Raw genomic sequence first — 17,593 nt, forward strand, 5'->3', positions numbered from 1 at the left:
CAATAAATCGAAGAATTCAATCCGTATACTGAAGTGCAGATCTGTATTAAACTGCGACCAGACATATATTAATCGTAACCTGTTTGATCCTCGTCTGTTCAGAAGGGCAAAAAAATGAAGGTAACGGTGGAAGGGATGGATACGGACAGGACAATTACAAAAATATGCCGGTTTAAGAATTACCCGGGTCACGCGCGACCGATGTGAATGTGCGTGCCTCGGTGGAATTCGAATCACCTCATCTTTAAACTGTTTAGTACATAAATCTTAAAAATGATCGTTTCCTTTATTACAGAAATCATTATCATCACGGTAAATAAACTATCATTATCCGTTATCATTAATTAACTTTTAACAATAGGGACGTTCAAAAACCGAAATTAAAATTTAAAACCGGCTATCGTTCTCAGCCTTTTAAAAAAACAAGTCAACCGCATTTAAAACTAATTTTAAAAATAAATTTAACTCCACAGTTTACAATGATAATTCGTTAGAACTACAGGTGAAAGGGAAGAAAAAAGAATGGAGAAAGCGAATCGATAAAAAAATAATAGACAGACTATGAATAGATATAATAAGAAAAAAAAAACATAATACATTTAGAGAGTTTTATTTTTTAATTTTCTATTAACTGACCGCTTCAACATCTGTAGTTTTTGAAACACAAATACACAATACGTATGAGAATATTATTATAATATGATGAAAATTTTTCCCATAGCATTTCATTTTAAATTTATATACAACAAAACGTTTCCTATCACTTTAGTAATAAAAATCGATTTCAAAAAAGCGGAAAAAGTAACAATTCTTAAATTTTTAACGTTTGAAGTTTACGTATAAGTAATAATCTACCAAATTACTAACTTTTAATCTGGCACCAACTTAAAAAAGTTGAAATTTGGTGATAACCATATTTACTTCTCCGTATAGTTGTTAAATTTTATATAGCTGTTAAAATTTTTTTTATCTTTTAAATATATTACTTTTATATCTATATAAAATTCTAAATATGGATGTACCGACGAAGAAAACATCGAAGGCTGAATAAAAGAAAAATCAGTTCGAAAGAAATTTAGGTGAGATAAATGCGACATGATAAAAAAAAGAATACAAAGTTAATTAACGACCGACGAGCCTGAGGTAAGGCTCACTGAATTGTGAGAAAGGCGTTTACTTAAAACTTTAAAAATCTATTTTTGTAATAATATTTACACCTTATAGGAACACATTCTATAAAGTAAAAATGCGCTTGCATTCGACCATAATAACGGAATATTAACAGAAGAGTCGAATGGAGAATCTTCCTCCTATTCTTCAGCGTCTAAGTCTGAATTCAAACTATCTCATTGGAAAAAATATATATCAATGGAAAAAAAAAGAAACTCGCATGCTGAAAAAACAATCTGAAGTAAATGCGAACACGCGAGTAATTATAACAATATCCAAACATAACTTTCAGTATATATTTAAAACTTCTCGTTTTATATTCAAAGATATTCTTCCTACAGTTGTATCCTTTCTTTATACATCAACACTATTTCTATTTAATTCAATTTTAACGTTTTTACTTTTTGTTGATAAAAACGTAGAAAACATGGTTATAATTACATTAACTACGCTCAGAAAAACTAACAAAATACGGGAAGACAACATGTAAAAAATGTCGTTACGGTAAAAATACTGAAAAACGATAAGAAAACCTTCAAAGTTATATCGAAGACTTACTAAAGTTATTCGACATTAAATATAGAAAAACATGTTTTTTAGACTACACCCGCAAGACAACTTTTTACTCTAACAAACAACATTTTAATAATTATATCGGTTTCAAAATAAACACTTACAGCAACTGTCACAAATAAATTAGATCTATTACACCACATGTATTAGAAAGGAGGACAGAAGAGCGCGCTACATTTCTTCGGTAGATAAAATGTGTTAGAATAAACCTGATTAATTTCAATCGACAAAATTAACAATTACGTTTAGTTACGAAAAAATTATTTCCCATCTAATACAGAACTTAACATTTCATCCTAAATTGATTAATCGACCGGTGAAAGTAAATTAAACGTAGAAATAATCAAATACCCATAACAAAAAAAAAAAAAAATGAACGTCAAAAACCCCCTAGTAACAGAGTCAATGAAGGTATATCTTCAACAAATTGTGAAATAAGGTGAAGCTATATGATTAATTCAAGTAGATTTTTAATGCAAATTATGACGTTATCAGATTAAATTACAATCAAAAGAAATCACGATCGAACAAAATAAAATGCGCGTGAGTAGGCGTGCGCACGCACACACATTATTTAATAACAGTAACTCTCGTATCTAATTCAGAATCTGTAATAAACATACACATATTAAATGCTAGTTGGAACACTTAATTTCAGAAAACAGAACTATTAAAATGTTAATAACTACGTGCGTGCATCTCTACGCATGATTTTTTAAAATCACGCATTGTCAAAAGTAAAAAAGAGAACATACATGCATGCAATTCAGTAGCTTATCGCTTAGGTCTATAAAACTGTTATTAAATACGCTCATAAAAAATTATTCTGACCTGATAAGAGGACATCAGAGAAATTAGCATAGTTAGAAAATAAGTTACTTAAAAACAAAGGGAAAAAATGAAGTCAACTATTATTGATTTCACATGTCGGGGCAGTAAACAAATATCACAGGTTACACACTTCAGAGGAAACCTTCAAATGTTTCGCGTATTAAAAAAACCTTGTAATGCACTGCCACCAGGTCAGCATATTATTCAATGTGCGTTAACAGGGGGAAGCACTTCAAGTGTCCCCTAAGTAGATTCCAACGAGGGGACCGCTCGGTTTTTATGATTAAAATAGGACGCTTCTCCTACCGCTACACTTACTATATTCACTGCGCCAATCCCTCTGTTCATCATCAAAACACAAGCTTACCCTTCTTCCTCATTGAGTTCTATCCTTCCACAGCCAATGAACACCAGACGATGTCTCACTCCCTTGTCATCTGGTCAATAAATTATATTCACCACAGAAAATACAACGGATTCTATCTTCTAGTCGTCGTTTATGAATACTTTTCTTCTTACAGTATTCTAATTCCGATAAACAGCAATGTAAACATTTTCGCTACAGCATTCCGTAAAAAAAGAATTGAATTAAATACGAACTAGCTCCTTGTAAATACTTTCTTCTTTAAAAATCACAACGAATTCAGGCCGGAAAGAACGAATAAAAGCCACAGGAGTATTTGTAAGGCATACACAGGAGTATTTAGATAATTAAAAAAATAATAATTTTAAATCCGAAATAGTTATTTACTGTTGTAACTACGAATACATTAATTAGCATATCAGTTAACAGTTTTATTAATAGTAAGTTCTATGAACACCAGATTAGCAGATTCAATTAAACATGATATTTTCATTTCAGTACAACCTTTAGTCATCCGTTGTACAACACAGCTGCATAAAAAATCCCTTCCTATTAACTTTATTGCGTCTCCCGATGCGCCTTATTTACAATAAAATTAACACAACATAAAACGTTGTAGGAAAGATGGTGTTTGACCTCACAATATTTCTGCAAAGAATTACAGTATTTCAACAATTTTAACAAAATGAACTTAGTTTCTTACACGATTCGTAAAACAGTCCTAAGACTGTTTCTGTAGCAATCTGTTAAACTGCTAAAAGGTTATCGGGAAAACCCGTAAAAACTTACTTCTACGATTATCAAACAACATTCCATAATTAATATAATCGCTCGTCAAAGGAGCCAGGAAACAAAAAATATATCGGGCTGGAGAATTGAAGCGGCCCGGCCCGGCAATGCCCTTATTAAATACTACCGCTCTAAGAATCCTACTTCGAAAGCGCATAAACATTTTTCTGTAAATAACATAATATTCACAGTACGAATTTATTTTCGCTCAGGCCGAATAGACATCCGATAAGCGTAAATCAGATGAGCATCGATTAAGAATTTACTGTAATCGTACTCGCTAAAATTAACATACGTGAAGATACATCGTCGACAGGAATTATGTTCGATCAAACCGATTAACGTTAAAAAAATACATGAATAATCGATTACAATTAATTTTACATAATTTACTAAAAGTACACAATTACTCCAATTACATAAATCGTTATGGATCTCATTATTGTGTTAATAACAATAAATATACGAGTAAGGATACAGTGAAATGACTAATACGCTTAACATCTGCATCCGGTTTATAGAAAATGGAAACGAAAACCTGAAATCTTATGTAGTTTATACAGAAACCCGACTAGATCCAGTTCTTAGAAAAAAAAGTATAAGAACACAGAAAGCATAAGACAGAATCCAGCAACACGCATCGACATATCACACACTACGTTTAATGTATAAATAGAAACGGATCTGGAAACCGGCTTCTATCATCCATAACGTTTCTCGGTCCGATCTATACCGTCGTTCTACTTAAAGAGGAACTCAAACGGCACAACGGTTATCCGACTTCCAAAGATAGTACGCCGATACAACAAATGTCATAAGACAATAAATTACACGACATCAATACACGGAATACATTAATTATAAACAACAAAATTCTAAAACGCTTTACCAGTAAATTAACACAATGGAAGTAGAAATGGAAAAAAACAAACAATGAGCTTACCAATTTTAAATAAATGTAAACGTTACCAAATTAAAAAAAAAATTGATTAAATGAATAATCCATGAAATATAAATTAGGTAAAACTAAAATGATAAGATGTCACGCACACAAATGTGTACACTACCTCCTTTAACGGTGGTAAGAACGTTTCATTTATTTGCTCTAATAAAAAACAAAAACGACAGTCAAACACACTGTTAAATTGACTATTTTTTAAAGCTTTATTAATACAATAAATGTAAAATTCACTCGACCTCTAACTTAAAATAAAAATTAAACTTGGTGGTTTGACCTTTTAAAACATCATTCTTTCCTTTCATTTATATTGTAAATTTTCACTAGTAAATTTAAACGCAATTACTTTCATCGAGTTAAAGGTTCCAATGGATAACAAAATGCTTGATCTTCATAAATTTCCTTAAATAATGCACAACTCACTCTTTGCACTGTGTATGTTTTACGCTACGTATCGGTACGAATATTTTTATATTATCATTCGTAGATTCGTATTTATATTACCTGAAACTTTTTCTAATTTTAAGTATTACAATGTGGCAATTGAAATTTTGCACGGGCAGTGACTCGCTCTATCAAATGAAGTTAATAAATTCTCATTTAGTATCAAACTCTTAAACATTTTCTACAGCATTAATGAACTGACCATTAATGAACAACGTAGTTAATACTTATCAATTACATACCAAACGAGAGGTTCATCCCTTTATTTGACGATATAGTGGAGACCTACGCAAAAATGCTTAATATTTGAAATTATTACAATACCCGAGTAAGAACTACCGCAAATATTATAACATTTTAATTCTGGTTCAACTACGAAAATACACTCCATAGTGTATTACCATACATAACTTGTATTACCATACGTAACTTGTAAATAAAAAAACATCTGATGTGGACAACACATGACTTCCTTGTACGCCTATTAAATTACAAATACATATATTTTTAAAATTAAAAGTGCATAAAATTTTATTTCATATTATTTAATTTTTTATTATTATTGAAGAATTATTTATTGTAAAAAAAAGTTTATACAATTAGAGGTTATAATTATTAATAAATCAATATATTTCAATAAAAAAAGGAGATGAAGTCTGATTCGAACCGATGTGCCTTCCCCTTGTAAGATCCAAATATTTCATTAATTAAATTTTTATTTGGCTATAACTCTGTACCATTTATGATATACATAAAAATGTATATTGTAAATGGTACCATTTATAATAAGTACCATTTATGATATATCGTTGAAATGCTCTGTATTACTGAAGTTAAGAAAAGTCCAAAATCCAAATTTTTTTAGATTCTGGGCTTATTTGGAAACTTTTGGTCCAGTCGATTGCAATCGAAAGGGGAGGTGCACAACTAGATGTTACAACAGTCCTAAATCCGAAATTTCAACATCCTACGGCTAATCGTTTTTGAGTTATGCAAGATGCATACATACGTACGTACAGACAGACGTCACGCCGAAACTAGTCAAAATGGATGTTTCCGTTGAAATCTGAAAACCTAAATTTTTCGCGATCACAATACTTCCTTTACATCGTACAAAGAAGTAATAATAGTAATAAGTAAAATTTTGTTTACATAGCATGTGAACAAGATCATCTAATACGTAAATAATCAACTTAAAAAAAAATCAACGCAATACAATACGTAACTATTTAACATTCATACCTAGTCTTCGAAATTAACAATCTGTATGAACTTTGCAATCCGTGTATTTTCATAACGTAACTTTTTGGTTAATGTTACATTTATGAATTGAAATCTTAAAAAAAGGAAAATTTATTCCTTACCACATATGAAAAGAATACCTATTCTTTTCAAAACACACGATTTTTTTAACATAAATAATATCTATTAGATATAGAAGTACAACCGTAAACCGCACTGCAACGCCCCTGTGAACAACGGAACGCCAACTCATAGGAATCATTAACTAACCACTACCAGGATTCGATTTAATTATGGCGGGATAACATCAATCAGAAGATAAGCGTAATTTTATTTTACTTGCATTAAATTCTCTAAAAAAAAATACATTTATTTTTCCGAAAATTAACGATTTATCTTAAGCAGATAAACTCATCCAAGACGTACCTTGAAAATCAATTCATATCTTCAAATGAAGTTAAAATAAGGAATATTCTAATGAAAATTGAAAAGAATAAACCTAGTATTGAAAATCTTATAAAAATTTGTACAAATTTCAGTTTATCGTAGTTAAGCATTTTTTTTAAATGACTTCATGAAGTCCAAATAAATTATGGTTAATTTATTCTCAATTTTCGAGTTCACAAAATTAACAACGTTTTTAGTAAAAGTTTATGTAGCAACAACAGATATTACAAATAAATACAACGAATTACAAACGACTATAATAAAATTTAACTTTAAATTTAAAAAAAAGACAATTACATTCAGTCAAATAAATATTATACGTACAACGTTTTCAGCGAAATAAGCTACAGCTAACTTATACGGTACAACAGAACATCAGGGCATACACGTGTAACTGTAACTGGAAAAAACGAGGACACTGATCAGCCAGGAACAGAAAAATGAAGAGGTTAACCGTAGAGTTGCCTGAACACCGAGCACATATTAGAGTTTAGTACTTTACCTACCTAAACCTTTCTTTAATTAAGACTCGAGGTAAAATAAGTTGAATGGCTGAATAAACAAGTAAAACCCAGAACTTTAACTGCATTCCAACGACAAAGGTATTACTTATTACGAGTCACTTTCTACCCGTCTGTCATATGCTCCACAAATACAACGCTCTCTCTTTCTCTGTTTATGTAGCATACTACTTGTGCCGGCGTAAGATTTAAAGTTTAACGCAGATACTTAGCTGTAAAAATAAAAATACTTCAAACGATTATTCGTAGTATATAATATACGTTCGATATATAAAAACATAAATGTAACACAATACAACGGGATTATCGATGATAATTTAATGTTAATAAGATTTTAATATAGCACTTTCAATAATTTATCACTAAACCGATCGGATGAAAAAGGATACATAGGCGGCCGTGAACACAATAACTAACTGGATTTGTGGCCTATCTAAAGATTTCCTCCTTTAACTGTTAACTTTCTTAAAACTTCAACTCGCTTTTCAAGACACGTGTACCGTTAACGGCAGCCGAACGGTAATGCGAATCATTAGCAACGATGTAGACACCGCTAACACAAACGACATAACACAAAATATAAATAATGATGCAAGGCGAGTTTTGGCGTTCTTAAGATTATAAGCGGCACAAACACCTGACGAAACGTAATTACCTGGCGGTTATGTTTGCGAGCCTGGGAATGAGATCGATGTCGTGCGGTTTCCCTAGTTCTAGAGGCGGTTGGAGCGACAGGTGCAGGAGAAGCTGCGGCGACGACGGTGCCCAACGTCATCGGGAAAGGTTCGACGATAACGCTCGGAGACTCCGGTACCAGTACGGAATAACGTTTGTTAGGGATGACCATGGCGGAAGGGCCGCGGGTGCTTTTGCTCCGCCGTAACAGCCGTAGCATCTGATTCTTGAGAGTGGCGACCAGGGGCATCACGAGCCCAAAAGCCCCTGGACATGCCCTCGCACAAACACACGCGCGCTCCGCCGGAGCAGTCGCCGGAGAATCGATACGCCACGCGACCGGTCGTAAGCAGACTGACTGGTCGAAACCGCACCGCTCCTAGCTACGCTCTACACTGCCTACCGTGATAAAGAAGGGAGGGGATCCCACCTGTCTATCCGCAGCAACGCGCCGAGCCGCACCGCACGCCTACTTACTTCACCGTTGTAGACTACGTGTATTATAGTTACTACGAAATATTAAAACCTCAAACTATAACCGATAAATAACATAAACCCATTAAACAAATTACATATTACGACACCAAAAAGGACATCGTTACAACACGTAAATCGAAGGATAAAAATAAGTGAATTCCGATTTTCATTCATTCATAAAAAAATTACTGATTTGACAGGAATTCCGTTGCGCACAAGGCTAAGAAAATATCACTTTACACAGCTTACATTTTACAGCGATAATAATTTAAATAAAATTCGAAACGACCAGTGCACGTACGCTTCACAATCCCGCTTTGATTATGAAAAGCATTTAAAGAATTATCATTGTTAGTTCCTACAAAAATGACGATTTCTGAACAGAGTAACAAGCGATATAATAAACAACTGTCACTTAAGTAATTTAAAAGAGATAAAATTAATAGCAAAATAAAACGAATCATCAGTAAGTCCTTACCAAGTCCAGACAGTCCAATTAAGGAAAGCGCTATAATAATAACAATGACAGAGGAATATAATTATGTTCATCGCGGTCAATACTTACGGATTACGTTAATTCAATCTTGATAAAAAAAAACATAAAAATAATGTATTATATAACGTAGCGCTCATTAAAAAGTCGCTTTATATTCAATAAAAACGTTTATATTAACTAAATTCTATCCTCAAATAAAACTATATTTTTACAGAAAATTTTAATAATATACTGGATAACAAAAAATTAAAATAATCATTACCCGGTAAAATACATATTAAATTCTGCTATAAAATCTTTTACGAGGGAATAAACATTTTGTAATATTCATTGTCATATTTCAATATTTCACCGTTCATCAAAGTTATTTACAATTTCGGTGTTTCATCAATTAATACCGCTTCTGAATAAATGTAACTCGCATATAATTTACATACATTCACATTTCTCGATAATAAAAAGTTTCTTAATTTTTTATTTTCAGAAACACCCATAAATTATTCATCTATCTAGGCGACTTGCAGTTATCCTAACTGCTTCCATATCCTCTCCATAACCCGCTACAAGTTTAAAACTAGAAATAATGACACGATACAATCCTGAAAAGTTATGCCGGTGAACAGTTCTTTCGTCACTTTTACAGTAGAAATCATAAAAATATTGAACTCAACAATTTTGTTAATAAAATAATTGAGAATATAAATTATTGAAATGCAACATGTAACGACAAATTTGTTCAAAATGATCTAATATATTGAGGAAGTCGTGATTTTAAAAATTAACGAAATTAAAAAAAAAAAATTCAATGTGATTAATTTTTTAAGAACGTACTATTTACTCGTTAATGCATTTATTACGAAACCAAAATCAGAAAATATTTACAATACCGCGACTATGAAACTTAAAACCAGCCGGCATAAATTTTTCGATTTCGACTTTCCAGTAACCTTTAATTTTTATGGAGGTAATCTTTAATTGAACGGTTTGAATACATACATGCTGTTTTATTTTCGAACGGCTAATCAAATTTTAGAAAAAAAATTAAAAATAACAATTTTAGAAATATTTTTCAACGGCAAAACTAGTAATATTTCAAATGCTTCTATGATCGTTGTGCAGGGAAATAGCTAACAGCCGTCACCTCTTCCTGCTCTAGTACCGAATACTGGGCGTAAACTAGTCGATACAATGCAATAACGACCTTGAAGCAAACCGGGTTTCCTTGACATTCCTAGACACATTGGTAAGGACAATAGCCAGGCAGGAGTCAAATGCTATCGATGAACTCAAGCGCCTAAGATATAAATACTTAATTTCGCAAGCAGGTAAGGCAGATCATACGTGCCAATGCACAAAAACAAATACATACTGCAAAAAAAAAAAAAAATAAAATAAAGTAAGTATCCAATAGACTAGAATAAGGGAAGCAAACAAATGCGAGCTGCATACTGATAACATTCTCGAACATACAGGTACGCAATTTATATGCCGATCGAGAAGATTTTGCATACAAATTGAAAATTTAAGATTAAATACATGTTTCTTATTTAATATTAGCTAATCAATAAGTCACGTTATTAACTGAAACAATCGCTAAAAAAATATTATTTAATACGTATGAACTTAAATTTAATAACCTAGATGCAGAACTGAGAACAGTTATTTCCACAATAAAGCGAATTACAGTCATTACTGGTTATTAAAAATAATGTAAAACCAGCAAATTTTCTCAAAACTGTCACCAGCACATATAAACTCACCGTACTTCTTTAAATCAAATTCATCGCTTCCATAATACAATGTAAAATTTAAAATTAATACGCAAAAAACCCATTATCAATAAAATGAATAGCGCTTTATTACAAGTATCGATCAAGTTTTCTATTTTTAAATACATATATAATCAACTGATATATGAATGTACAAATAGAAAGAATATAATGTAATGATTGAAGCAGAAGAAAAAATAAAGCATACAGAATTTGATTTTTCAATCGACATCCACAAAGATTAATTCAAACAAAAAATGTTTTAACATTTTTCTGCAAAGGAGAGATAAAGAAAAATTACAGTTTTACGATTGCTTACAACAATGTTAATCAGAAAAATACTATCTTCATATGTAATAGCATTCAGCTCCACATACTTACGCAGTTTAAAAGTAATTTACTTTTAAACAGATTTTTTTGTGTCATTTATTACAGTAGTATGGTAAACTGCGTTTAAAATATAATTGTGCTAAGAGAAAATATAATCTGAAAATTGAACTTTTTTTTAGGTAACTCAAGTAGAAAAATGATGTAAACAATCTAAATCATGCAGAAGACATTACGCAATCCTGATAAATAAATAAATAGAGCTTATTTATAAAATAATTTTAGAATTTAAAATGAATATTTTATAAATATAAAATTTCACTCTGCATATCATGGAAGATCATACTTTTCTAATACGGTTTAAAGCTCAGTTGTGTACTTCCACCCCACACAACTGCATAGATGAGAGTCGTTTCGTTAGAAACGCTTTATCTTTTTATGGGCGGCTTTTAATTTTGGAAGAAAAACAATTTTAGTTGCAGTGTTTATTTGTTTTTAATAATGAATTCTGGTTCTGTGAGTGGAGCATAAGACTGCTAGGTCCATGAAGAATAACAGGATCGTAGAGCCCGTACATTTTTGATGGCGATGTAGAAGGGACGGGACTGCTTGTAAATCATCTCAGAATCCTTTTTTCCTTTCCGGTGACTGCACAGTAAGTATTTCAGAAATACTTATCGGGTGAAGTCAACTCTCCTAAATCCCATAAAAAAACGGTCCTCTACTGGACGAATCTTCGAAGCGTAGACCTCGTCCTTCAGAGAATAATAATATCGTGTAATGAAGTATTAATGAGGTTTGGTTTTTTTTTTAAATCAGAATAAAAGAAATAAAAACCTAACCTACTATCTCCATGAAATACGACATCCAGTGGAGAGGATAACAGCAACCGTAAAAAATATACAATCCGCTGAATCGAACGTGCGCAAAAATCGAATATAGGTAGTTAAAAATGTCAGCAAGGATAAAATTTGGGCGTAAATAAAAAATCAACTTTAACAGACACCATTATAATCATATACTGATTTAAGTTTTTCCTGTAATAAGTTTATATGATGTGAGATCACAAAAATAATTATACTGTGGAAATATATAGTAGAAGATCTAAGTAAAGAAAAAAGCGCATTAAAAGACGCTTTGGAAACTTTTAACTGATTTTTGAATAGTATTATTTTAGAAGAGATTCATCGAGCATTAAATGAAATGCATAATCAAATACGGCCATGTTAATATGTAAACGAAAAACACTGATAAATTTCACTGGTTTTATAACTTCAATAACTAAGAAAAAAGTTTTTATAACTACTGAGTATATAAAATGATAAAGAGTATATCTTTTAACAAACAAAATAACAGAGATAAGAGCCTTTTATTTTATGCAACAGAATATTGTACTGTATTATATTTAGATTCATCAGTTTCTAACGAATAATAAATATGGAGAAAAAACATAAAAATTCATTCGATGTTCATGAACTTTACTTTTTAACTTTCAAGATAAAAATTAATTTTAAAACCACAGACAGAAATAATGCATATTATTACCATTTAAAGTACAGAAAGGGAAGGGGGGGGGGGGTTACTTTATATTGAAGTACAGAGGTAATGCTACGAAATACGTTACTATTGAATTTGCGTCCCCCAAAAATAAGATAACAGTCGCAGATAAATCTTTTTTCTTAGTTTTAATAATTCTTATTACTAACTTTCTTAAATGCCAATTAAATATAGCTGGTTTCATAACAAACCTACATTACAAAGAATCTAATAATAAGAATCTATTATATTCTTATCCAGTATACGACTAATATTAGCAATTAATGTAACAATGAATGCCGTGTAATAAGAAATAACAGCTGCAATGGCCTTCATAAAATAACAACTGTGTAGAAAGAGATCACACCCGACATACGAGCAATTACTGGGAGCACAATTCAGAGGCAATTAATCAAACTAATGCTGGGCTTTAAGTAATAAAAAAATTAATACAGTCGAATAATAGCACAGTACATTTACGAAACGGTACGTACACGCTTCCACTTACACATATAAATTCTTAAAAGGTTAATTTTTATACGTCAATAACAAATAATTCCACGCAAGAATTGCAACACCTAACACTAATCGTTAAAACGGAAACCGCACTATTAATACGAACCCAAAATACACTTAGCTATTAAAATCAGAAGTTTAAACTAAAAATGTTAAACACAGTTTACAACCGAGTTTTTGCACTGAAATTTAATTTGTTGGAAAATTATCAAAGATTTATATAATAAAAATCAATGAATGAAATTGAAGTACATTACTACCCAGAAATCTGGCCGGAAGATTTTTAAAGGAACGTGGGATATACTTCCAAACGCTCCCAAATACAGGACTGCCCAAGGACTCTGAACAAAAAGGTCAAACTGCGGCTGAAGTTCTAACAAGGTAAAATCTGTGCTTCTTAATTCTACTTAATGCAATATAAAAAAAAATTATACAACACATCCCAGATGTAGGAAAACCCCGATAATATATAATGGAAAATGGTATTACTAATATAAATCGGAAATAATAAAAAGCAATTAATAAATGACAAGATATGCAATTGTATCAAAATATACAGTCATCTGTATTATAACATTTTCTGAACGGTTAATTATTCAAATACCGTTAAATTACATGGAATATCTTATTAAACACAAATAAAGAACATCGATAGTAGACGATTATTGAGAAATAAGAGTACGCTCCAAAACCCGTTCAATGCATTTTTTACCAATTTCTTTACTAAACTTCATTTTTCACCGACGAGACGGAGCCGATATTAAGTAACTAATTGAAGATTAAATCTGTTAAAAATGTTTTCAGTCATAAGAATATTAATGTTACCTTCGCCCTTAAAATCCTGTTCATGGGCGGGAATATTCTTTGGTTTAAGGTTTATGTGTCGTTATCTTCCACGAGATAAATTTTATCCCACCGATCTATAATAGAGATGTGCACTAAATTGCAGGCAGCCCAGATTGGATATTTAAATGAATAAAAATATTTAAACTTATTTACGCTTTCTATCAAGACAGCCTAGAAAGTTACAGAAGACAGCCTAGAACAGTTATTTGTATATACATATATATTTTAATTATTTTCTAGAAATCCCGGTTAAAAATACTTTTTTGTAGCTTCTCCTAAGTACTGTATATCTGTAAATTAATAAATTTTTACAATCAACTAACTGATGATATGCGTCAGGCATTACGCAAGGCTAAAGGGATGTCCGAAAAAAGCGTTACGTTGTTTCGCTGTAAACAATGCCTGAAGTAATTATTACTACACACCAAGAAATTCGTTATGTATCTTATCAACAGAATATCGATAAACGAAACCAAGCTGCTAAAATAATGTATAAAAAAATGGCATCGTAGTTTTAAGTAAAATTCGAGGCTTATTATATAAAGCTATCAAATCCATTGATAACATATTTTAAGCCGTGTTCACACCCTACGGTCAATACGAAGTTTTATTTTTTCGAATAAAAGATAATCCTAAAATATAATATAGAAAAAAAACGTTTGCCACCATAAATGTAGGCAAATATTACTAAGTTAGATTCGACCAGCTTAAGGGGAAAAATTAATCGTAAACGTTACGTTAAAGTATTTTTTTTCTATCGTAAACTAACTACAATGAAACAAGGGCTCGGATGTTCCTATTTCTTGCCACATCTTCGTGGAATAGTTAAAACGTAAAAAAGATTCAAATGAAAGTTAGACTTTTTAAAAATCGACGTTTAATTTTATCTCGTAGATAAAAATATCTGTTTTGTTTATTGCTTGTTTGTTTGATAGGCTGCTAGTTAAACTTTCCTTACTTCATCTATCACAAACTTGTGTAACCTCCTCTTACTAACACACAGGTTAAAAAAAATAAATACAACCATTAAATTTACGGAATGAAATAAATGGAAACCTAACGGAATCAGACATCAGCCTATTTACTACATTAGTCGTCTAGAATAACTTTTGCTGACGGAATAAATACCGTATAGGCGAAAATGGAGTAAAAATTTACAAAGTTAAATAACTTTTTATCAAAATTTTACATTTAAATTATGATGCAATGGAGCTCCACGACACGTATAAATAAATAGCGCTATTTAACAGCAATAAAATTCAAGCCATAATATAACAGCCTTGAATTAATAATTATTACAAGTTTCAAACACAAGGGCATCATTTACGGATGATAAACGTACGTGTCTTTTTTTATTAATATAACAATGAAAAAGTATGAAATTTTGAGATAAACTATCTAATATTATTTATCTACAATCCTTTTCGTCAAAGATAATTTTTTTATAACTTTCTTCAATAAAGCCACATTAAAAGGATCCTACACTAACGTAAAGTCAACAGTTATTTTTAAAATGAACAAATAGACAAAATTAAAACAATAATTAAAGCGATTATAAAACGTGTTAATGTGATGAAAATCAATCTCGGTGCATCAAATTAATACACATTAAACAATACTTTAATTACTGTATTTTTCACGTAATTTACAATTTAAAAAAAAACTCATTAACCCAAACATATCGGCCTATTATAACCACGAGAACTCTTCGATTTGTTTAGATAATTGATTCCAGTAAACAGGTGCACAAAACTTCTAACAGCGTATCCTTGATTTACACAACTCTTTCCTATTTTAAACGTTTTGTGTAGAAAGTAATGGTTAAATGTAATAAAAATAATATTTCAGACTCCAAATGGTTATAAAATTTAAAATATTACTAATTATAAAACTTACGACGTATAAATGATATACTCCTGTCATCATGTAATAGTCGATATCTTCACCGAATTGCATTTTATCATGTAAGTCAAGCTCCAGTTAACAAAAATAAATTTCTCACTTATTTGTTTAATACTACTCTTGTGTACCGCATTTAATAAAATATATACATTAAACAACAAATGTACTAGACAACTCCATGAACTGAATGATTATCCCTACTTCTATGTCAGATATGAAGTGTAACAAAATATCATTAATCTAATTAATATCATTTACCAACAAGCAAATGACCCTTGCATCTCGGTACACAACCATTATTTCCCTTCTTTATCATACACATAAACGCATTCTAAAATCAAAAATAACGATACTTCGATTACAGTACCACGTGACTATTTGTCACTTTCCAGGGAAAACATTAATGCATATATCTCGTTCGTTTGTTACGTCAGAAAATAACAAATTTAATTAATCGCCGATATGAACAAGGACATACATACTAGAAGAATCTGATGAAATATTGATGAAATCTAAATAAATAATACATAAGCAATACGTACTTAATTAAAAATAACATATAAATCAATAATCCGCTATCTTTATACTCAATAATTAAGAAATTACGCCATGTTAATCATAACTGAACACAGAGACGCGAAAGCCTCTGTATTCTTGTGTGAAAAGTAATCGGTTAAAAAAATTCCAGTTCCAAACCCGACATGGAAATATCAGTCAGAGTGCCATAAGGAAAATAAATGTCATTAAATATGATTATATCAGTAAAGCTATCATTAAAAAGAGAGCAATGAGGTCACCGTGATAAATAGATTGTTTTTGTACTTTCAGTTTGTATATTAATTGGTCCGAAGATAACGTCAATCGGGTTTCAATAAACATTAATAAATTAACTGGAATTTTTTAATCCGAAAATGAATAGAGTCAAGAACAAAGAAATCAAAGAATGAAAGAGGAGAAAAATATTAACATATATACCAAAACAAACTATTCGACATGAATACTTAACAGCAAATCCCGGAAAAAAATATCATCGGTGAGAGATATTCCTTTAGCACACACTTCAAAAAGTTTCGCTTTGGCAAATATATAATTTTTTTTTTGACAAACATTTGGTTGGATTTCATCGCTTTATTTTGTTGTAAGAGGATTTAAAGCTTCGAAAATTTAATTCTGTCCGCTACAAGCGTAGCTGTAGTAGTTTTAAAGTTCAAAAGTAACTGTGTAAGTGTGCTGCCGTGCTTCAATGATTTCTATTCGTCCACTACTGCACCCTTTATATAACTAACAATCCACTTAGAACTGCCTGTTAGATAGTAGCCGATTTTTTATATGCGTATATTTTTTCTAAAATGTAAGCTCTATTGCTATAACTTTCCTATTAAATTACGACAAATATTTTCTAAAATCCTATCGGTTTAAAGATGAAGACCGGAAAAAAATGAGTAGACTAGAAAGGACAGAAGTTATAGAATGTTCAAGACAAAGGGAGACTGGCACTTAAATAAAAGTTGTACAAAACAAATTAAGGCACGTATAAATCAACACAATAAAAGCGTTTACGATCACCGAAAAATGATGTTCACTGATATCAATTTTTTTTTTATAATTTGAGAGGTGAACCATGCAACACCGATTAGTAATGTAAACACAATTTTATAAGCTAGAAATTAAGTTTACAGCGGTAAATAAGAGAACAGTTCTTTTTTTATG

General features: G+C 31.0%; 1 protein-coding gene across 13 annotated transcripts in view; it reads right to left on the reverse strand.

Annotated features, from left to right (window-relative positions):
* LOC142318879 (serine/threonine-protein kinase MARK2-like) overlaps nt 1-17,593 on the reverse strand; it is a 385,326-nt gene that overhangs the window by 296,247 nt on the left and 71,486 nt on the right. The window contains exon 1 of one of the 13 annotated variants that reach the window (XM_075355496.1): nt 15,878-15,952. The exons of 11 other annotated variants lie outside the window; for them this stretch is intronic. In XM_075355496.1, the coding sequence (XP_075211611.1) occupies nt 15,878-15,937 (60 nt within the window). In that variant the 5' untranslated portion in view covers nt 15,938-15,952. Of the gene's footprint in view, nt 1-7,994; nt 8,377-15,877; nt 15,953-17,593 lie in introns of those variants that run through there. One more of the 13 variants, XM_075355483.1, reaches the window with a different exon arrangement.

The sequence above is a fragment of the Lycorma delicatula genome, chromosome 2, assembly GCF_047948215.1.
Source record: "Lycorma delicatula isolate Av1 chromosome 2, ASM4794821v1, whole genome shotgun sequence".
Taxonomy (NCBI): Eukaryota; Metazoa; Arthropoda; class Insecta; order Hemiptera; family Fulgoridae; genus Lycorma; species Lycorma delicatula.